Source organism: Haemorhous mexicanus, chromosome 16, assembly GCF_027477595.1.
Source record: "Haemorhous mexicanus isolate bHaeMex1 chromosome 16, bHaeMex1.pri, whole genome shotgun sequence".
NCBI lineage: Eukaryota > Metazoa > Chordata > Aves > Passeriformes > Fringillidae > Haemorhous > Haemorhous mexicanus.
Window position 1 is genome coordinate 1,352,518 of NC_082356.1, and position 22,749 is coordinate 1,375,266.

A 22,749-nucleotide genomic window follows, 5' to 3' on the forward strand; every position below is an offset into this window, starting at 1 on the left:
CCTTCTGCCCCATCAGGAGCAGCCTGGCCCTCCCTGGGAACACAGGCTAACCATATCTAAGGCTGCTGTGGCTGTTATCCAGTTTGTTTTATGGCCTAATAAGGTGAGAAATTAATGGATTTTTAACTTCCTCTGGAAGGCGAGCGCATGGATTCAGAGCTATCACACACTAACTGTGTGTTTTTGGGGTATTTTAATAATGGTACTTACTGTGAGGAAATGACATTGGGGTAGACTTTCTCTCAACCCTTCACCCAGCTCTTTGGGTCTGCCCCACCACTTTTCAAAGGGTTCATATCCACTCTAAATGCTAATGATATCATACAGTGGTTGTTTTTGCTGATAGGCCTGTTCTATTTAGCATTCAGAGATAGGGGAAGATTAACCTGGAAAACTACGCTGACACCTACCCCAGAGACAAGGGATGCTGCTGCCCCAGAGCCTGACCCTGCCCCACAGCCCATCTCAGAAATGAACCACCCAGATTGGGTGGGGGTTCTGGTGAAGGAGATGGGCCAGGTGCTGAAGGAGTACATTTCCCCAGCTGGTGAAAACCCTCCCCCTGCCTCAAAGAGGGAGAGTCTGATGGTGCAGCAGTGGAACCCACAGATGTTACAACCATCCAGGTTCCAGCTGAACTGCAGAGGCAGTCACAGCCAGCAGCAGTCGCCCCTGCAGAAACAAGGAGGTCTAAGATGAAATCAGAGCATCCAGGTAAGGATAAGAATGGAGGGCCCTCATAACCCACAGGGGAGCCAGTGGTTGAGATCATCACTGAGTCCCTGATGTACGAAAGTCCCTGTGGATGAACTGCACAAGGACATTGTACGCCGGGAATGTGAGGCTTATACAACCTGGTTACTTCGGGTCGGGGACCTTATGGTCACAGGCGTGCAACTGGATGGTGGTGAGGCAAGGAATTTGGGACCCTTGACCCAGGACTCAGGTATGAATCAGGTATTTGTATCGGATCCAGGGTCCCTTTCCCTCTGGGAGCTGCTTATAATGAGTGTCAGAGAGAGGTTTGTCCAGAGGGAGAGAATGCAGGAGCATCACCATAGAATGTGCTGGAAGACCCTCGAGGAAGGGATCCAACAGCTGAGAGAAGTGGCAGTATTGGAGGTACTCTTTGGGAGGGATGGACAGCATGACAATGACCCTGACAAAATCAGGTGCACAGGGCAAATGCTGTGGAGTCTGGCAGATCTGGGGCCATCTCAATACACCACCTTCACTGCAACGATTAATGCCGATACCAACCAAGAGACAGTGGGCTCTGTCACCAACAAGCTTAGAAATTGTGAGAGTATAATCAATGGCCCAATGCAGGCTCATGTCTCTGCTATTATTAAGAGCCTACAAGAAGAGATGAGGGTGGAGGGAGGAAGAACAGTTCCCACATGGCACCAGTGCGAGTCACAGGCCCCAAAGTCACAGCCCAGCGTTCCCCAGCTAGAGAGAGAGGCTACACCCCAAGGGCTGACCTGTGGTTCTTTCTGTGTGACCATGGGGAAGACGTGGGAAGGTGGGATGGGAAACCCACTTCTGTCCTGGCAGCACGGGTGCGTCAGCTCAAGGAGGGAAACACTAACGGAGGGAGTTCCACTAAAGTGAAGGTAGCCTCAACCTCCCATGTCCAAGTTACCGGGTATGATCTGTCAGATCCCCTTGAAGGAGCCTCTACCGTGTATGCCCAGGAAAGACATAATAACCAGGGTTAGAGGGGCCCTGCCTCTAGCTGGGAAGAGGCACAGCCAAACCGGATCTTCTGGACGGTGTGCATCTGATGGCCTGGCACATCATAGCGACAAAAATACGATGCCTTGGTTGATACTGGTGTGCAGTGTACCCTGATACCATCAGTACATGTTGGGGCAGAACCTGTTTCCATTGCTGCGGTGATGGGGGGATGGCAGCAATTGACGGACCCTCGAGTGTTGACCATCCAGGCTGCTTTTCCTAAGTTCATTTCCCAAGTGCCTTCAGGGTAGTCAGAAGTAGTCTGTTACACCGTTCAACTTTCCCAGCAGCTGGTGCATGATAGGGGATATGATATATCCATTCAATACCATGTTCCCTGGCCCAGGTGTTGATAAGGCCATTCTTGAAATGGGTCCTGTTGTCTGACTCAATTCTCTCAGGGGTGCCATGCCTCCACAGGACTTGTTTTTCCAGGCCCAGGATGGTGTTCTGGGCAGTGGCATGAGGCACAGGGTGGGTCTCCAACCATCCAGTGGTGGCTTCTACCATGGTCAGCACGTAGTGCTTGCCCTGGTGTGTCTGGGGCAGTGGGATGTAGTCAATCTGCCAGGCCTCCCCATACCTGTACTTGGACCACCGCCCATCATACCACAGGGGCTTCACTCGTGGGGCCTGCTTGATGGCAGCACACATCTCAAAGTAATGGATAACCTGAGAAACACTGTCCATGGTTAGATCCACCCCTCCGTCTTGTGCCCACTTAGAAATGACATCTCTACCCTGATGACCTGAGGCATCATGGGTCCATCAAGGTGAGAATAACTCCCTCTTATGTTGCCAATCTAAGTCTATCTTTGACACCTCTGTCTTTGCAGCCTGACCTACCTGCTCATGGTTTCATTGCTCCTCATTGGCTCTACTCTTGGGGACAGGGGCATCTAAATGACAGACCTTCACAGATAGATTTTCTACCCCAGAAACAATGTCTTTCCCCTCATCAGCAGCCCAGACTGGCTTTCCTCTATGCTGCCAGTTGGCCATTTTCCACTTTTCCAGCTAGCCCCAGCGAGCATTTGCTACCATCCACAAATCAGTATAAAGGTAGAGCTTTGGCCACTTTTCCATTTCAGTAATGCCCAGGGCCAGCTGAATGGCCTTGAGTTCAGCAAGTTGACTTGATCCACCTTCTCCTTTGGTAGCTTGTGAAACCTATCATGTGGGGCTCCATACGGCTGCTTTCCATTTCTGGTTCATCCCTTCAATGCAACAGGAACCTTCAGTGAAAAGAGCGTAGCGTGTTTCCTCTGGTGGTAGTTGGTTGGATGGTGGAGCTTCCTCAGCCCGTGTCACTTGTTCCTGCTCCTCTTCGTCAGTGAGACCAAAGTTCTCACCTTCCAGCCAGTTTGTAATTATCTCCAAAATCCCAGGGTGATTCAGGTTTCCAATATGAGCTCGCTGTGTGATAAGAGCAATCCACTTGCTCCATGCAGTGTTGGTGGTGTGGTGGGTAGAGGGAACCTTTCCTTTAAACATCCCCTCCACAGCCTGGCACCAGCAGCTGCTGGCCGCGCCTCCGGGCTGTGCAGGCAGGGGAGGCCGAGGTTGGACGCAGGAAGCACCCGGCCAAGGGGCTGAGCCCGCACCAACCCTTCCCTCCTGCCGCTCTCTCCAGCTGGCAGACCACGGGAGCAGAGCAGCCGAGCACCTGCGCCAGGCCCTGCCCTACCTGCAGAGCCCACAGGAGTCCCTGCAAGTGGTGGCCATCAGGTTCATAGGTGAGCCACGAGCCCGGGCTCCCTCCCGGCCCTGCCACAGCTCGGCCCCAGCCCCACCTGCTGCCCCGGCAGCGCCACCCGGGCCCGGCGCCATCGAGCCCCGCCTGGCCACGGCGCTGCTGCCGCCCTCTCGCAGCCGTGCCCTGGGGCGGCAGCGTGCAGCAGGGGCCGGGCTGAGCCCTGCCGGGCCAGCAGGCCGTGTGGCCACAGTGCCAGCAGCGCCGCTGGCAGGGAACTGTGCCGCTGGGGCTGTGACAGGCTCTGTGTTCCCAGGGATGGCCGAGCGGCACCTGAGGGGGAAGAAGGAAGAGCTCTGGCTCATCTGCAACGGTGAGTGAGGGAAGCGGGCTGGCAGCAGGGGCTGACGGGGGGAGCTGCAAGCCCTGCCCCGGCTGCGGAGGGCTCTGCTCCCTGTGTGGATGAGGGGCGGCGTGGGCAGAGCACACAGAGATTTCAGGGCCATGTGGGGGATTCGTGGCCAGGAGCTTCAGCCTGGTCCCATTGGTCCCTGCTCCCTCCTGGCCATGGCTAGAGCCGGCTGGAATGGCCCTGGCAGGGGACTCTCCTCGGGTTCTCTCAGATTCTGACCGTGGCTCTGTTCCTCTCTCTTTCAGCCCTTGAACACCTGACAGAGGACACCAGCAGTGCCTCGTCACACATGGCACTTCATACACTGAATGTCCTCCAGGCACTCCAGAGTGAGCGATCCTCCGTCTTCCAGAGGCTGCAGGATCAGCTCCGCAGGGCATGGAGGACACGGCCTCGTCTGTCGGGGCTTGGCTGGCTGCGCTGCTGGAGATCTGCAGAGAGCTGAGCCCAGAGGCTCTGTCTGCTGGGGCCACCTAAGCCAGCAGGAATTTTCTATTTCTTCAAGATTGTTCTTTTATTTTTGTTTTTTCTTTAGTATATGAATATAGATTGTGTTATAATACACAGACTCCCAGGAGCTTTCTTTTGCTTCCCAGGGTATGCAGGGCATAGGGGAAGAGGGGAAAAAGGGTGCTTGGGCTCAGCAAGCTGTCCCGGCGTGCTACGTTGCAGGGAAAATAGCCAGAAGCCCCTTGGCCTTTGGTGGTTCGGCTGAAGCCTTTTTGCTGCCAACAGAGCGGGTGGGCAGGGGCTGGAGCTGCAGAGATCCCTGTGAGAGCAGTGCCTGGAGATGGCCACAAGCCCTGTCCCAGGCAGGAAGCGCCATCTGTGTCCTCCTGCCCGTGTGCTGCTGGCTGGATTGCTGAGGGCTCCAAGGTGCCTCTGGATGGGGCTCCTCTGCAGCTGCTGTGGGGCTGCGGCGCTGCTGCCGGGCAGGTTGGCCGGGCTGGGGGAGACCCTGAGGGGACGGGGCCATGAAGGGATGAGGGGCTGGAGAAGCTCTGACAGGACACAGCAGTGGGAAGGCATGAGGGGGATGTGTGAGGGAGTGAGTGGCTGTAACGTTGGCTCGAGGGGGAGTGGGTTGAAGACAAAGACACTAACTCTCCCCAATGTTCATGTGGCAAACAGAGAGCATTTATTCTCAAGCCCTTCCTTCCAAAGGGCCTTTGAAAAACCCAGTGTGGATAATTTCATTGCTCTGCTCTCTATGCCTTGTCAGGTTCTGCCCAGTGAAATGCTGCAGCCTTGGCAGAGATGTGACTGGGCAAGGCCCTGTCACTCAAACCAGGGGCTGGTGCATTCACACAGCACTAGCCAGCCTGCACTGTGACACATGGCAGCAGAGTGCAAGGCACAGCTCCGGGTGCTCCCCAGGAACCTCAGCTCTGGGAGCACTGTCTGCCCCAAGCTCCAGGGGCTGCAGTGGGAGCCCGGCTGGGCTCTGCCCTGGGGCCATCCTGCAGGGACAGCTGGAAACAGGGAGCATTCCCTTGCCACAAAGAGCCAAGCCAGGGCTTAGGGGGCAGCTGCTCCAGCCCGGACTGCACTGTTGTGTGCTGTGCTCTGGGGCAGGGGCTCCCTGCACAGGGGACTGGATGGTGTGCCAGAGTGTTGTCTTAGATAACACAAATTCTAGCGTCATCATAGCGCAAGGATTTCGTATTGTTAGAGCTTCATACCTTCTTGCTGTTCCTCACAGGCAGTTCCTCTACACACTGACTGATCCAGCTCCTTGCAGGAGTAATCTGACTCCTGTCACTCCTCTTCCCTTACTCTTATATATCACTAGTGCTTGTTGGTTGCAGGTGTGGCCTGTCAAGATCAGGCCCGCCTCCAATCTTCAGCAACTGGTCCAGCTGCAACTCATTGGGGACAAGATCACCCTGTACACCAGAGGAGACAGAGCAGCTTCAGCTTCGGCCTAACTGAAGTGGGTGTGCAGGCTGGGAAGGGTGAAGAGGCTCAAGGGGATTCAGAGAGCTCATCCTGCAGGAAGGACAAGGGAAAGGGAGTGGGAGCTCAGCCGTGAGCAGAGCTGAGGGCTGGAGAGTGGCTCTCAATGACACCAAAATCCCATGGGACCTCTGAGACATTGCTGCTCCTCAGCCAGTGACAGGATGCATCCCTAAGCCTCGGGCTCAGCCTTCCTTGTGGGGAGGGGCACCAAGGAAGGCAACAGTGTGATACAGGCTGCAATGGGCTGGGAACTCACCGAGGGAAAAGAGGGAGCAGTAGTAAAAGGCAGATGGGGAGAGAACTGTTCAGAGAAGGGCTGAGCTACAACTTGAGCAAGCTGAGAAATGTCATTTGAGGGGCATCCCAGATTGATTTCATTTCAGAAGTTATTGAACAAATTTATTTTTTGGGGGGTGTCATGTTTTCCCTTGGAGGTGTACACTCTGCAAACTTGAGCTGTGCTGCCAAAATGCTCAAGCAAGTCTGTGCTGCAGGTCACATCATTTCTTCTTTGGCTGATTCCAGCCCGGTGCTGAGCTCCAGCAGAGCCCTGCCAGAGCCCAGAGCAGCCTCAGCACCCGCAGAGCCCGGCTGCAAGGAGAGAAAGCAGAAACCGCCCGTCAGCTGAAGGCTCCTGTGCCCTTGTCCCAGCCGCCCACGGTGCCCAGGCCATGCTGGCCGTGCTCAGAGCGGTGCCCAGAGCTGCCCATCACTGCTGCTTTTGGCAGCAGGGCAGGAGGGCAGGACGTGTGCCCAGCCTGCAGCCAGCCAGGGCACATCCACCTCCTCAGCAGCTGCCCAGAGCAGGAGGCTCCTGTGCTCGCTGCCATCTCCCAGAAGCTCTGATCCCACCATGCCAGGCAGACGGGGACCCACCTCACGCCCTCCCCTGCTGGAAGAAAAGCTGGTCCCAAATGATGTCCTCAGCCTTCTCCAAGGGCAGGCCCATCCACACTGCAGCTGGTCCCAAGCACTTCCTGATCCAGACTGGACCCAACCTATAAGGCTTCATCTAGAAAAACAAACAACAAAATATTGAAAATAGATTACAGACAAAAAGGGGAAACAAGAAAAAAGGTAAAAAAATCTTATCTCTGCCAGGGCCTTGAGGAAGGCCCAATCCCTGCATGCAAGGAAAAACCCACACACGGGGAAGGGAAGCCCAGGCTTTCTCCCTTCCCCCCTGCACTGCCCCCCACAATAATGCTGATCCCAAAGCAAACAAGGGCAGTGGAGCAGCCCAAGCCCTTCCTTGCCTGCACAGCAAAGCAGCCGCAGCACAGGTTCTGGAGTCCCACCTCTGCTCCCACCATGGGGTTTGTTTGTGTCGGGCTGGCTGCCCCAGCCCCAGCCCGGGGCACGGTGGGGGCTGGGGGCTGTTGGCAGGGCCAGGAGCCCACTCCCATTTCGTACCCAGCCCAGCCCATCCCCCCAGCCCTGCCAAAACCAGCTGTGCAGGCGACTGAAGGATCAGCTGCATCTGCCCCAGCAAAGGGGGAACCTTTGGTTCCCCGCCAGGCTGTGCAATGCCCAAATCTGGGAGCATCCCCCTGGGTGTGGACTCATCTGTAAATTTGCTGTGGAGCCTGGCTTTGGAGAAGGTGCCACAATCAAAGTCCATCATCTTCAGCTGGCCAGTGGCCAGGTCCAGGAAGAGGTTGCCATCCTAGATGTCCTCCTCACTGTCTCCAGCAGCAGCAGTCCCACCTGGTACAGCTTCTCCAGGGGCTCCTTCTCCTTCCCTTGGGTGAGACCAGGCTCTCAGGTTCTGCCCAGAGCCCCAGCTGTCAGGGAACCAGGACAAGCAAAACCAGCTCAGATGGTGGCCACCAGTGCTTGCCAGAGCAGCTCAGCTCCAGCACAAGGGCTGTGTGTTCCCGTCTGATGAGCCCTGGGCAGTGACATGGGCAGGACAAAAAAGTCTGGTTTCCTTTGCTTCTGACTGCCAAGGCATGTGTGGAGCTGTAACTTACCAGGGCCCTGCATCACAGTGTGCCTGTGGCTCTCTCCCTTCTTCTAGGGCAGATGAATATCCTGCATCCAAGGATGACAGAGCAGCTCTTCTAATGAGGGCCTTTCCAAGTCCAGCATGGATAAACACCGCCTGATCAGATCTTGGCACTCTGGGCAGAGAAACCACAAACCGCTGGTCAGTTAGAGAAGGCTCCTGTTGGCTTTGCCCCACTATTCCCGTGCCCAGGCCATGCTGGATGTGCTCAGAGCTGGGCCTAAGCTTTCCCATCCATTCCCTGGTTTGGAGGAGAGCAGGGGAGCAGGACATGTGCCACCTCCTCAGCAGCTGCCAGAGCAGGATGCTCACGAGCCCGCTGCTGTCTCCCAGCACTGGTATTCCCCCGTGCCCAGAGATGAGGATCCACCTTGAGAGAGCCCTTGTGGCAGCGAGAGCTGATGGTCCCAGCTGATGTTCTGGCCCCTCCTGAAAGGGTGCTCTCCACAGACCATCTGGTGCAGCAGGATGCCCAGGGACCAGATGGTAGCTGGCCTGCCATAGTACCAGCCAAAGTGGGTCCATTCCGGGGGGCTGTATGACTGTGTTCCTATGGAATACAGATGGAGTTCATCAGGGGGATGCTGCTGCTCCCAGAGCCTGGCCCCAGCATCCCTGCTCCAGTGGCACATGGGGTGTGACGCACTGCCCTCTCACCAGCACCTGGGACTTGTGTACAGACTTGGAGTTGGAAAAGAAGCCACTGGGGTTGGAAGAGGGCAGTGGAAGCCCTGGCAAGGCCGCACCATAACAATAAAGAAACCACTCAGTGCTGGGGGAAAAACCATGCCTGCATCCTCCCTGCCTGCATTGCTCAAAAAAACATTATGAACCCAAAACAAAGCAGGCGAGTGGAGCAGTCCAAGCCCTTTCTCACCTGCACACCAAACTGGCTGGGGCACTGGTTCTGACCCCCCCTTTCAGCTACCCCCACCCACGGGGGGGTGTTTTTTTGGGCTGGCTGCCCCAGCCCCAGTCCTGGGCAGAGTGGTGGGCAAAGGCTGCCAGGAGGGCTGGAAGCTGGCTCCACACCCAGCCCTGCTCAAAAGCAACTCGGCTGAAGTCTCAGTGCCATGAAGGGCTGCAGAAGGGAGAATCCCCACTGCCACACCCAGCTTGGGCTCTGAGATGTTGGGCCATGAGATGGTGGGACCAGGAGCACACCCTGTGTGGGCTCACCTGCAACGTGAGTGTAGGCTGTGTCCTGCAGGTAGGTGCCACAGCCAAAGTCAATCAGTTTGGCCTGCCCGGTGGCCAGGTCAACCAGGATGTTCTCTGGTTTGATGTCCCTGTGCAGGACCCCGCAGCTGGTGCAGTGCCGCACGGCCTCCAGCACCTGGCGGAACAGCTCCCGCGCCACCTCCTCGGGCAGGAAGCCCCGTGCCCAAATGAAATGCTGCAGGTCCTGACACCGCTCCGGGCGCTCCAGCACCATCAAGACGTCGTTGGGGAGCTCAAGCCACTCCAGCAGCTGGACCACACCAGGGAAGCCAGTGGACACCTTGGCCAGCAGCACGATCTCCAGGGGTGCGCTGGTGCCATCGGGCTGCGGGAGGAGCACGATGCCGTCAGTGGGGCTGATGCCGTGCCGGGGCTCGGGAAGCCCTCAGCCAGCCTGGGATGCTCTGTGCCCTGCGCTGGCCCCACGCCCGCTCTCCCTCGAGGCGTCCTGGCGGCTTCCACCCTGTCGGGCCTCGGCTCATCCCCGCCCGGCACGGCCCGGCTGCTCCCGCTGGCCCCGCTCACTCACCAGCTCGCCCCAGTGCCGGACGCGCTCCCGGGGCACCCTTTTGATGGCCACCTGCAAGCCAAGGGAAGCAGCGGGCTGAGTTCGCCGCCCGCCATGCTCAGCCTCATCCTCCGCCCTCCTCCTCCTCCGCCCCCTCCTCCTCCTGCGCCCGCCGCTCACCGGGGCGCCGTCCGAGAGCCGCGTGGCCGCGAAGACGCTGCCGAAGCCGCCGCGCCCCAGCAGCGAGCCCAGCCGGTACTGCTCCTTCAGGCCCTGCTGCGCCTTCCCTGCCGGCGGGACACGGCTGTCAGCGCTCGGCCCGGGGGCGGCAACGGCCCCCGAGCGCCCCTCAAGCGCCTCAGGCCGGCCATCCCCAGGCGTTCGCTCCCTGCAGCGGAACAGCGGCGGCTCGGGGCCGGCGGCCGCGCTGCCGAGCGGCGGAGCTCGGGCCGGGCAAGCGGCAGCGGAGGCGGCGGGAGCGGCCGCGCCGCCTGTGTCCTCCGCGGGCCCCGGGAGGGGCTGGGGCCGGGGCCGGGGCCGGGGCCGGGGCCGGGGCTGGGGCCGGGGCCAGGCTCGGGCCAGGCGGAGCCAAAGGGAGGCGATGCCGCCCCAGCCCCAGGCACGGATGCCCGCCCAGCAGCGCCACCGCCAGTACGACCAGAGCCGGCCGGAGGCGAGACCGCGGCGGGACGCCCGGGGCCGGGCACGATGCAGCCCCGCCCGGGGCCGGGGGCGGGCCGGGGGCATGGCCCGACCGGGCAAGGGGAGAGAGACTGGGAGCAGAGGGGACCTCGGGAAAGGGAGACCGGGAGAGGGAGAGACAAGCGGGACTGCGGGACAAGCGGGACTGCGGGAGAGGGATAGGACAAGCAAGAGGGACTCGGCAAAGTCGCTGCTTTCGCTGCTGCTTTCGCTGCTGCTGCTGCCGCTGCAACTGAAGCGCTGGGGCCGTTTGTCCCCGTGTCCGTTTGCCCGTTGCCCACTCGCCCCCGCGCCGAGCCCCGCGCTCCCCGGGGGCAGCCCCTGAGCCTGTCCAAACACGGGAACTTGGCCGTGTTCAGTCAAGACCCAGAGTTTGCACTCCTGCCCAGCAGCACAGGAATCCCCTCTGTCCCTGCTGTGCATTGTCCCTGCTGAGGGTCAAACACTATCGGAGCACATTCCCTGAATGCTGAATTTGTACGTGACCCAGGCACTGCACTTACCTCTCCAGCATTGCTTTCCAAAGAAAACCAGGGGAAGGCAAACTGTGTGTAGCTCATGGTATTTGACAGTGTCGACAACTTGCCAAGTCATGGATCTTCGAGGTGAGATCCATTTGGAATTAATGGGAAGGAGAAGTAGTGCAAGATGGAAAAGGGGAGCATAAAAATAAATCGAGTAAAACATCTCAGATGGTTTCTTTCTGTTTTCTTTGAATTTCTTAAAAGCTCTTTCATTTTTCCCATCATCTGCTCCTCAATCCTCTTTGCTCTTTCCAAGAATCTTTCCTGGAGAACGAGGTGCAGCTTCTGTCACAAGATGTGCCACCAACTGCAGCTCCTCTTGGCTTTCCACACTGTGTGTGCAGCACGACTCTTGCAGCAAAGCAGGACAAATATTTGAAGAACTTGACAGCTTGTTCTTTCTTTTCCTTGTGGGCTGGGCAGTTGTGCCATTGGTGAGGTTTTCAGTGTTACTGTTCTACCCTCAGAAAACATGATGGGCTACCAGGAATCGTTAGGGAATGCAAACCTGACTGAATGCAGAGAAAGAATCTCCAGAGCCTGCAGCCAGAAATGGAGAGCTGTGGGATAATCATTCCAACATACCTGTGGACATAGGGAAAGTGAGCTAGAAGATGAAAATTGGCTGACAGAGGGAGTTTGTTTCAGTGTTCAGTTCAGATGCTTCTACATCTCATGCATTGATATGAATCAAGAGTACAGTCAGTTCATGAAAAGTACCAGAACATGCTGGACCTGTCAGGAGATGACTGGAAGAATTTGAAAAGGAAAAATGCATGGAATGACTTTGCAAACTTTTTCTCTAAGAAGGGTCATTTTTTCCTAATAATTTCTGATCAATTCCCTCTGCTTTTGTGCTTCCTAACAAGTCCTTTTTCATCCCAGATTGCCCATGAAATGGGAACCCAGAGCTTGTGAAAGTGCCTGAAAGACGCCCTGTTCCTCTGCAGGGACCCTGAGGCTGAAGCAGGAGCCTGAGCCCTCTCTGGGGAAGCCTCCTCCGAGCTGGAATTTGTGCCGCGCTGGGAGAGGAGGAGGAGGGGGAGAGCGCTGGCGCTGTGTGGCAGGAGCAGGAGGTTTGGGCCGCAGGACATTCCGTCTGCGCCGCTGCCCAGCAATGGGCGGCCGTGCCTGGGGCTCTGGGCCTGGCCCCGCGTGCGCTGAGCTCCCAACACTGCGGGAGCTCCCCGGGCTGGGCTCAGCTTCCCGCTGGGACTGGGCGGCAGGCTGGGCTCCAGCTGGGATCAGCAGCAGCTGGAAATACCTCTGCGCATCTCCACTTGCTGCTGCTGCTGCTCAGAAGAAAAATGGAGCAAGTCAAGAAGTTCTGGTTTCTCTTTCTCCTGGTGGATTTTTTCATTTGATTTGACACTTGAGAGGCAATTTCTGTGATTTTATTTCAACAGCAGCAGCAACAGGGCCGTATTTGAGCACTGCAAATGTGGTCTGTGTGGCTTTAATTCTCCTTGACTTAGTGCTCAGGGACTTTAGGGGATTTCAAGATCTGCTAATCATGATGCCTGTGACCAAAAGCCTGAGTTCACCTATTGCCAGCCGGGGGTCTATGTACAAAATCACAAACAGGACCGGACTGCTGAGGAATGTGTCTTGAGGTGTTTATTTTCCAGCATCAGTCTCATTACATGGTTATGACAGTGGGAAGATGCCGGCAGTTTGTGTCCTCGGCAGCAGACAAAGAACTCAATGTTACAACTTACTTTAAAAGTTTTTTGACCAATCACGCAAAGCAAAAGCATATTGTCAGTAGTTCTATCCAACCATTATAAGCACACGTACCTTCGGTAAAACAATGCCTGATTATTTCGAATAAAATACCTGCTTGTGAGCCACAATGTTCAGAGCTCATTTATTAAGCTCAGTACTTCCTAATATCAGGCTAGATATACTTTTCTGCAGCTTAGGGAGTTTTACTAGCCAAGCCTTAATACACAAACTATTGTTCTATTTGTCCTTACTTTCCCACGTCTTATTTAACTTTTCTGCTGCCCTATCTCATGGTTACAGCTCAGCTCTAATCACAGTTCTGCTGTCTCTGAGGCCTGCCTTTTGTAGCTTTCCCAAAATCCTCTGATTTTAAGGATTCCCACATTCACTGTCACGAAAGCACTCTGGGTAGCACTGATCAAAAAAGGCAATTGCAGTTTTACAGATAAATTTCAAGCGGCAAGAGCAGCCATGATCTCCAATTCTCAAGGCAAAGGCAGCAGCAGCCTCCTGCTGTCACCTCAGGGTGAGTAAAGCAGTGCTGAAAACAGCGCTGGAACCTGATCCTTTCTTTCTCTGCGGGCTGGGTCAGGGCAGCACAGGCGGGCCCTGCGCAGTCAGGGCTGGGTGTGGGTGATTGCTGCTCTACTCCAGAACTGAGCTGGAAAAAGCCCTCGGGAGCCGAGGCAGGAGCAGGCGGGAAGGGGCCGGCGCTGCTGCTGCTCCTGGCCGGGAGCCCCGGCTGGGCCGGGCCGGCGCCCCCTGCGCTGCGGCTGCTGCTGCTGCCAGAGCCGGGCGGGACTCGGGGACAGGGAACGGACACGGGGGGACAGCAAAGGCCTGGCGGCTGCAGGGATGGTGGCACTCGGGCCAGCGCCAGCACAGAGCTTCAGCCCGCAATGAACCCCGAGGGAAACGCTGGGGAAAGGCTCCATTTCAGCCTTTCTTCACTCGTGGCTGTGAAGGGACTGAAATAAAAGGAGAACAAGCAGGGCCCGACCCCTTCTCCTTTGGGAGGAGCCCCAGGCCTGGGGCTGTGAGGGGCTGTGAGGGGCTGAGAGGGGCTGTGAGGGGCCATGAGGGGGAGAACGGTCTCTGAGAGGCTGTGAGAGGCCAGGCACCTCATGGAACCAAGGGTCAGTTATGACGCTGCAGAACCAAGGTGATTCCTGCTGACAGTTCAGAACCTCATGGAACCAAGGGGCAATTCTGGACAGCAGGGCCATGGAACCAAGGAGTCCATTGGGACATTACGGAACCTCTTGGAATCAAGGTGATTATCTCACTCTACTGAACCTCATGGAACAAAGGGTCCCTTGTGACACTGTGGAGCCAAGGACACTGCTGTTGGCTGTACGAAAGCTCATGGAACCAAAAGTCCATTGTGACATTCTGGGGCCTCATGGAACCATGGAGACCATTATGACACTTCAGGACTCACGGGAACCAAGGGGCCATTTAACCTAAGGGTCATTGTAGCACGGCGGGGCCTCATGGAATCAAGGGGATCTTAGTGGGGCTCCGTGAGACCACAGAGAGATTCTGACTCTGTGGAACCAAGGAGACCATTGTGACACTACAGGGTGCAGTGGAACTAAGAACTTGTGTGACAGGGAGGAGCCCAATGGAATCAAAGGACCATTCCCTATTTCAGGGTTTCATGGAGCCAAGGTGTCCTTGTGACACTGTGGGGCATCATGGAGTCCTGGCGACCATTCTGGCACTTTGAGGCCTTGTTGAATCAAGGGGCTCTGCAGGCCCTTGTGGAACCAAGGAGCTCTTTGTGACACTGCAGGGACTCATGGAAGCAATGAGACCATTCTGGCACTCTGAGTCCTCATGGCACCAAGGGGTCAGTGTGACGCTATGGGTCCCCATGGAAGCAAGGGGCCAGTGTGACACTATGGGTCCCCATGGAACCAAGGGGCCAGTGTGACACAGCCATGCCTGTGGAACCAAGGGTCCATTGTGATCTTGGCGAGCCCAACAGAACCAAGGGGCCATTGTGGCACTCTGCACAGTCCCATGGAACCAAGGAAACCATTTTGGCACTGCATGGCCTCATGGAAGCAAGGGGCCATTGTGCCACTGCAGAGCCAAGGAGACCACTGTGGTATCGCTGGGCCTTCTGGAAACAAAGTTCTGCTGCAGGGCCCCCAGGATCCAAGAACATGGAACAAGTCTTGCTGGCTTAGCCTGACTGGTCCGGCTGACCTTGGCATGTTGAGGGTTGCTATTCATCTGGTCCTGAAGCCATGGAGCTCCATGTTTTCCTTCCTCTGGGAAAGAACTCTCCTTCTCCTCCAGGGGTTCATGGCTGAAATTGGGATTCTACCTCCATATTTGATTATATCAAAGGATTGTTCCTATATGAAATCTGCCAGAACAGACAGCTCTAGATGGCCTTGGCATCTGGGGGGGCAACCTCTCATCTGCCGTCAAAACACTGGGGGGGCTGTGCTTTTCTTTCCATGGAAAGAAACATCTTTCATGTGCAGGCATCCATAGCCAAAACTGGGAATCTGCCTCCAAAATTCCTTATATCCAAGAGAGCCCCCAGATAAAAGCTGCCAGGACTGTCTAGGTTCCCTTGGATTCCTGAAGACCAGCTCTCATCTGCCTGTGAAACACTGGGGCTCTGCCCTTACCTTCCTGTGCAGAAGAGCTGTCATTCTGCTCCAGGCACCCATGGCTATAGAAATACACTGCTACATATGGCTGAAATGGAATTGCACCTCCAAAACTCCCCAAATATCCAAGGGTTGCTTTCAGACAAAAGCTGCAAGGACAGACAGGTCTGGCTGGCCTTGGCCTCCAGTGCCTGCCTCTCATCTGCCTTCAAAATCCTGGGGCTCTGTGGTTTCCTTCCTGTAGAAAAGAACCGTCCTTCTTGTCCAGGCGCCCATGGCCTCAAGCACATGAGCACTGTATAGGGACAGAGGAGCTCTGTGCTCAGTGGGGTGCAGACCGAGGACAGAAGGGGAGAGCCCTGGGAGGGACTGAAGGGTGGATTCAGAGATGGTGGATCCTTTTGACATCGTAGACTACAGCCAGAGAAAGAAAGAGTTAATGCAAAGGGCAGCTTGGGAGGCCCAGCTTGGGAAAAAGGAGCAAGGAATTTCCCTGCCAGGGCAGGGCTGTGGAGCAACACATCCCCCAGAAGGAGCCTGGGTCAGCCCAAGGCTTTGTGTGGGCAGGCAGAGGCAGGCAGGAGGCAGAGCTGTCAGCAAAGGAAGGGGCCAGCCAGGTGGGGCAGCCGGGGGATGAGCACAGCCTGCAGGGACAGAGGCGCAGGGCAGGGACACCGTAGCACGGCCTGGGCTGCACAGGGCACAGGCATGGGCAGCAGCTGCCAGGCCCTGACAGAGCCAACTTGGGCAGCACTTTGGCCATGGCTGCTGGGCCTGGGCCTGAGCCAGGAGCAGGAGACAAGTGACCCTTGCAGGCCTGGGGCCTCATGGCCTCCTTGTCCCTGCTCAGCAGCCTGGCAGGGGCCGCCCCATGCTCCTGCCCTTGGCACTGCACATCCCCACATGCCAGTGCCCATCCCGGGAAGAGCCCTGAGCAAGGAGGGAGGGACAGGATCTGCCTGGCCAGGGGCTGGGGCTCAGGCCTTGGCCCTTTGCATTCCTGAAACACATCCAGCTTTGCTCAGCCCCAGAGACACCTTTGCCTTGTCTGTCCCCAGCTGGCATCACTGCCTCCAGTGTTCTGCTCTAACTGGAACCTGGGGACACTTTCTCAGTCGTGTCCCTCAGTGGGACCCATTAAAACTTCAAGAAACTTTGGAGTTTAAATTTAACTTTGAATTCTTGAGAAGTTTTTTGAAGACACTCTGAGGGACTGAGTCTGATGTAAAAAACAGAAAAGCCCTGAGAGGGTCATTAAAGTTTTCTTAGTCCAGTGATGGAGAAAGATTTCCAAGACCTTGTAAGAAATACACGTTCCTATTTTAAAGGTTGTATTTTATTTATTTCTCTTTAGAGCAGAGGTGATCCCAGCATTCAGTGATTGATATTGACCCAGGGTCTCTCCTCAGCAGCTCTGGCCTGCTCACAGAAGCTGTGCCTTGAGCTCTGACCCAGTGTGGACAACCTTGCTCCACATTCCCCAGCCCCATCCTGTCTGTCCTCACTCCCCTGGGACCTGCTGTGCTTGCAGAGCTGGCTGCACTCAGCCTAAGAGAGGTTTTCACTCTTTGGGGTTTTCTGAAGCAATCTGAAACTCCTGAGTTTCCCCACTGAAAACAGACACACTGCTCAGGTGTGTGCCAGCCCAAGGTGCCACCAAAGCCACTGCAGACCAGCCCTGGGCCAGCTCTGAGGGTGCATCATCAGCCCAAGCTGCAATGGGCCACTGCAAGGGGCTGTGGCCATGGGCACTGCACCGACCCCACTGCTGGGTTTGGCTGCCACGGCAACCGTGAGAAATTAAACTGTCCTTGGAAACACTGGGGAGGACTGGGACATACTGGGGAACACTGGGAACGCAGTGGGAGACACTGGGACATACTGGGAGTGACACTGGGGAGGACTGGGACAACCTGGGAACACAAGGAATGCTGACTGTCTGTGCGGACTGGGCTGGACTGCAAGGGTAAACACTGGGACATACTGAGAGTGATACTGGGGGATACTGGGACAAACTGGGGACACTGGGAAACTGCAGAGAAGACTGGGGACACTGAGGCATTCTGAGGATGACATTGCGGGAACTGGAAGGGACTGGAAATGAACTCAGGTGTTTTGGGACAGACTGGGTTGTACTGGGAGGGATTGGAGGGGTACTGGGGTTCTCCTGGGCTGTACTGGGAGGGTTTGGAGGCGCACTGGGGTTGTACTCGGCTCTACCTGGAATGAAGTGGTCTGTAGTGGGGTTTTACAGGTCTGTACTGGGGATGAACTGGGCTTTACTGGGAGGGACTGGAGAGGTTGAAGGGGCTGTTCCTGCCTCCACCGCATCCCATTTGCCGAGGCTCCCGCCGATCAACGCTCACAGCAAATCAGCGCCTGAGATCTGAGCCTTGGGGGCGCTGCCTATGGTAGGCTTTGCCTTATTTACTACAACTCCCATCATGCTCCGCGGCCCATATGTGCACCATATGAGCCGGGACTTCAACGACCGTCATGTCCCGCGGCCTGATTAAACGCGGCTCCCCCCCCCCCCCCTCCCCACCACCGCCATTAGAGCCGGGACTCTAACGCCCGTCAAGCCCCGCGCTCCACAGAACCACCGCCCCCCCCGGGATCCGCCCCCTATCTGTCCCATAAGTGTCCCCCAGACCCTCCAGGATCCCTCAGTGCCCCCTCAGCGCCCATTCGGGACCCCCCAAAAGTGTCCCCAGATCCCCTGAGTGCTCCCAATCCCACAGATGCCCGGCACAGCCACTTCTGGGAATTCATCTCCTCTCATCCCCCGCGGTCCCAGAGCCCCTCAGATCATAGTCCCGCGCCTAAAACTCCTGCCGTGCCCCGCGCCCTAAAAAACTCAGCAAGAGCTCCTCGAGCTCCCCCCAAGGGCTCTCGAAACGTTTAAGTTCCCCCGAAGACCTCAAGTCGCGGCTCGGACGCAAAAGTGTCCACCAAGAGCCCTCCCGGACCCCCAAACATCGTGTTCGAGCCACTTCCGGGACTACTGCTCCCATCATGCTCCGCGGCGCGCGTCCAGCGCTGTTCCAGTCGGGACTTCATCTCCCGTCATGCCTCACGCCTCGCCGAGTGCCAGTGCAGCCGCGCCTAGAACTCCCGTGATGCTCCGCGGCACCGTTCCACGGTATCAATCACAGAATCACAGAATTTCTAGGTTGGGAGAGACCTTTAAGATCATCGAGTCCAACCCACGCTCCAACACCTCAAGTAGAACATGGCACCAAGCGCCAAATCCAGTCTTTTTTAAAATACATCGAGGGATGGTGACTCCACCACCTCCCTGGGTAGATGATTCCAGTATTTGACCACTCTTTCTGTGAAAAACTTCCTCCTTAATTCTAGCCTGTATCTCCCTTGGCACAGCTTGAGACTGTGTCCTCTTGTTCTGTCTGTTGTTGCCCGGAGAAAGAGACCGACTCCCAGCTCACCACCACCCTTCAGGAAGTTGAAGAGAGTGATAAGGTCACCTCTGAGTCTCTTTTTCTCCAGGCTGAACAACCCCAGCTCCCTCAGTCGTTCTTCATACAGCTTGTGTTCCAAGCCCCTCACCAGCCTCGTTGCTCTCCTCTGGACATGCTCAAGCATCTCAATGTCCCTCCTAAACTGAGGGGCCCAGAACTGGACGCAATACTCGAGGTGTGGCCTCACCAGTGCTGAGTACAGGGGAAGAATGGCCTCCCTGCTCCTGCTGGCCACACTATTCCTGATACTAGCCAGGATGCCATTGGCCTTCTTGGCCATCTGGGCACACTGCTGGCTCATGTTCAGCCGACTGTCAACCAGCACCCCCAGGTCCCTTTCCTCCTGAACACTGTCCAGCAACAGCATCCCCAGCCTATAACGTTGCAGGGGGTTATTGTGGCCAAAGTGCAGGACTTGGCACTTGGACTTACTGAACTTCATCCCATTCGATTCTGCCCATCCATCCAACTGTTCCAGGTCCCTCTGCAAAGCCCTCCGTCCCTCTAACAGATGGACACACGCTCCCAGCTTAGTGTCATCTGCAATTTGCTAATGAAAGACTCTAAACCCTCATCCATATCATCAATAAAAATATTAAACAGAACTGGCCCCAGCACAGACCTCTGAGGGACACCACTGGTGACTGGCCGCCAGCTGGATGCAGCACCATTCACCACCACTCTCTGGGCCCGGCCATCCAGCCAGTTCTAACCCAGCAAAGAGTGCTCCTGTCCAAGCCACGGGCTGCCAGCTTGTCTAGGAGTATGCTGTGGGAGACAGTGCCAAAGGCCTTGCTGATATCCAAATAAACAACGTCTACAGCCTTCCCTGCATCCACTAGGCGGGTTACCTGGTCAGAAAAGGTGACCAGGTTGGTTAAACATGAGCCACCCCTCCTAAACCCATGCTGACTGGGTCTGATAGCCTGGCCATCCTGTAAATTCTGTGTGATGGCACTTAATATAAACTGTTCCATTATTTTGCCAGGGACTGAGGTCAGGCTGACTGGTCTATAATTACCAGGATCCTCCTTTGCACCCTTTTTGTGAATGGGTATCACATTGGCCAGCTTCCAGCCATCTGGAACCTCAGCTGTGCGCCAGGACGGTTGGTAAATGATGGAGAGTGGCTTTGCAAGCTCATTTGCCAGCTCCCTCATTACCCTGGGGTGGATCCCGTCTGGTCCCATAGATTTATGAACATCCAAGCATTTCAGGAGTTCTTTGACTGCCTCCTCTTGGATAATGGGGGGACCATTCTGCTCCCTGACACCAACAACCACTACAAGCGGGCAGGTGTCTTGAGGGCAGGTCATCTTCCCACTAAAAACTGAGGCAAAGTGGGCATTAAGGACTTCTGCCTTCTCCTCATCTGCAGATACTAAGTTCCCTCCCTTGTCCAACAAAGAACAAAGGCTGGTCCTACCCTTCCTTCTAGCATTAATGTATTTGGAAAACCACTTTTTATTATCCTTTACAAAAGTTGCCAGTCTAAGTTCAAAATGAGCTTTGGCCTCCCTAATTTTTTTCCTGCATGCTCCAGCAGCCTTCTTGAATACTTCCTTAGAGACCTGACTCTCCTTCCAATGCTGATACATCCTCTTTTTATTCCTAAGTTCTTCCAAAACCTCCTTGCCCAGCCAGGCTGGACGCTTACCCCGCTGACTGATCTTTCAGCACAAAGGGACAGTCTGTTCCTGCGCCCTCAAGATCTCCGTTTTGAGGCATGCCCACCTTTCCTGAACTCCTTTGTTTTTAAGGGCTGTTTCCCAAGGGATGCTCTGAATAAGTCTCCTAAACAGGCCAAAGTCTGCCCTCCGGAAGTTCAGTGTAAGAGTCTTACTGGTGCTCCTCCTGACTTCACCAAATATTGAGAACTCTATTATTTCATGATCACTCTGCCCCAAGCGACCTCCAACCACCACATCTCCCACCAGCCCATCTCTATTTGCAAACAGCAGATCTAGCACAGCCCCTCCCCTGGTGGCTTCACCCACCAGCTGCGACAGAAAGTTGTCCTCCATACATTCTAAGAATTTCCTGGACTGCTCTTTACTGCTGTATTAAGTTCCCAGCAGATGTCTGGTAGGTTGAAGTCACCCACAAGAACAAGGGCTGATGATCTTGAAACATTACCTAGCTGCTTATAGAATAGGTCATCTACCTCTTCTTCCTGGTCGGGTGGACGATAACAGACTCCCAGCAGGGTGTCAGCCTTGTTGGCCTTCCCCTTAATTCTTACCCGTAGACATTCAACTCCATCTTCCTTAGTTTCAATTTCTATGGCATCAAAAGTCTCCTTAATACAAAGGGCCACCCCTCCTCCTCGTCTTCCTTTCCTGTCTCTTCTGAAGAGCTTGTATCCATCCAGTGCAGTACTCCAGCTATGTGAGTCATCCCACCACGTTTCCGTGATGGCAGCTACATCATAGCTCTGCAGTTGCACCATGGCCTCCAGCTCTTCTTGTTTGTTGCCCAAGCTGTGTGCATTGGTATACACACACCTCAGGTGGGCTACTGACTTCACCCCTAACTCAGCCTTGCAACCCTTGGGCCTGCTTCCAGATAGCTCAGCTGCTTCCCCTTCCCCCTTCAAACCTAGTTTAAAGCCCTCTCAATGAGCTCTGCCAGCTCATGAGCTAAAAACCTTTTGCCCTTAACAGAGAGATGTACCCCATCTGGTTCTAGCAGAGCAGATGCTGTAAAAGCTTCCCCATGATCAAAGAATCCAAAATTTTGCTGATGACACCAACCCTTAAGCCACTTGTTGATGATGCGGATTCTCCTGTTTCTTTCATCGTTTTCCTCCACCACCAAAGGAACTGAACAGAACACTACCTGTGCTCCTGCCCTACCAACTACCTGACCCAGTACCCTGAAGTCCTTTCTAATTGCCTTGACACTCCTCTTTTCAATCTCATCACTGCCAGCCCGGAGTCTCAACAGTGGGTAATAATCAGAGGGCTGAATCAGCCCAGGAAGTTTCTCAGGGATATTTTGTACCCGGGCCCCAGGAAGGCAACAGACCTCCGTGTGGGATGGGTCTGGTCAACATATGGGGCCCTCAGTTCCCTTCAGAAGGGAATGACCTACTACCATTACCCTTCTTTTCTTCTTGATGTTAAAGGTAGTGATCCATCTTACAGATGAATCATAATTGGGGGGTTCACTGGGCAGACAATTTTCTCCTAAATCATCTAGTTGGGTCTCTATATCCAGGACCTCATACCTATTCTGAAGTGGTACCTGGCTGGATGATGGGGATGGGGAGGAGTTTCTGTTATTACCTCCCCGAGTGAGGACCCATTTCCACTCCTCTTCATCTACTAGGTGCCCTTCTATTGCCTGAGAGCGGGAGGCATACAAGTCCTCAGTCTCTCGGTCAGAGGCCTCCCTTAAAGATGGAAGGGCTGAGCTCCACCAGTCTATTTCCCTTTCACTGTCACTGATACTCCTTAACCTTACAACTTCCTCCCTAAGCTCATCACCAGTGAAAGGAGGTCGTTCACTTGTTCACCCCGCAGGCAGGTCTCCTCCACAACACTCCCTGAAGCCACTGATAAGCTCAAGCACTCTGGGCACAGATGGGTCTGTACAGACACATCCTTTTTGGAGGGCTCGACTTGGTCACTTACACTTATACCAGCCACGGTTTTTGACCATGTGGAAACCATTACTAACACACACCTCAGACACAACCGGGCAGCAGCAAGACCTCAAGGAACACAGAGGACTCTTTACTACAGGGGGGTCCTATCACATCTCAGGGATCTGGAGGGTCCCCATGTCACCGGGACCTCCCCATTGGGTCACACCCAGCGCACCAGTGGTCCCCAGTACCCACACGGTTTCGCCCACACTGGGATGATCTGGGATATCCCCAGAGCAGGGGACAGGCTCTGCTCACACCAGGAGCTGACCCATGGACTGGAGCCCACCCAGAGCCCTCAGGGTCCCCGCAGGCACCAGGCTGGGGACAACGAAACCTCCCTCACATTCTGAGACGTTCATGGTGTGGCTGAGCCCACTGCCGGGTCTGTCACGCGCGTAGGTGCCACTCAGGGTGACAATAAGGCGGTCACGTCCCTGTTGCCACCAGTGCCACCTGTCCTTGTACCAGGTGGTGTCACGGGTGCTCCCCGAGCCCT

At 55.6% G+C, this 22,749-nt stretch overlaps 1 protein-coding gene across 1 annotated transcript; it reads right to left on the minus strand.

Moving 5' to 3' along the window:
• Positions 1 to 7,820: 7,820 nt before the first annotated feature.
• Positions 7,821 to 21,050, minus strand: LOC132334529 (serine/threonine-protein kinase pim-1-like). The gene is made up of 6 exons (XM_059860636.1): positions 20,738 to 21,050; positions 9,722 to 10,314; positions 9,563 to 9,613; positions 8,992 to 9,358; positions 8,183 to 8,362; positions 7,821 to 7,927 (listed from the first exon to the last, which is right to left on the minus strand). The coding sequence occupies exons 1-6, from the start codon at positions 21,048 to 21,050 to the stop codon at positions 7,821 to 7,823; spliced, it is 1,611 nt and encodes a 536-aa protein (XP_059716619.1).
• Between the last annotated feature and the right edge of the window lie 1,699 nt (positions 21,051 to 22,749).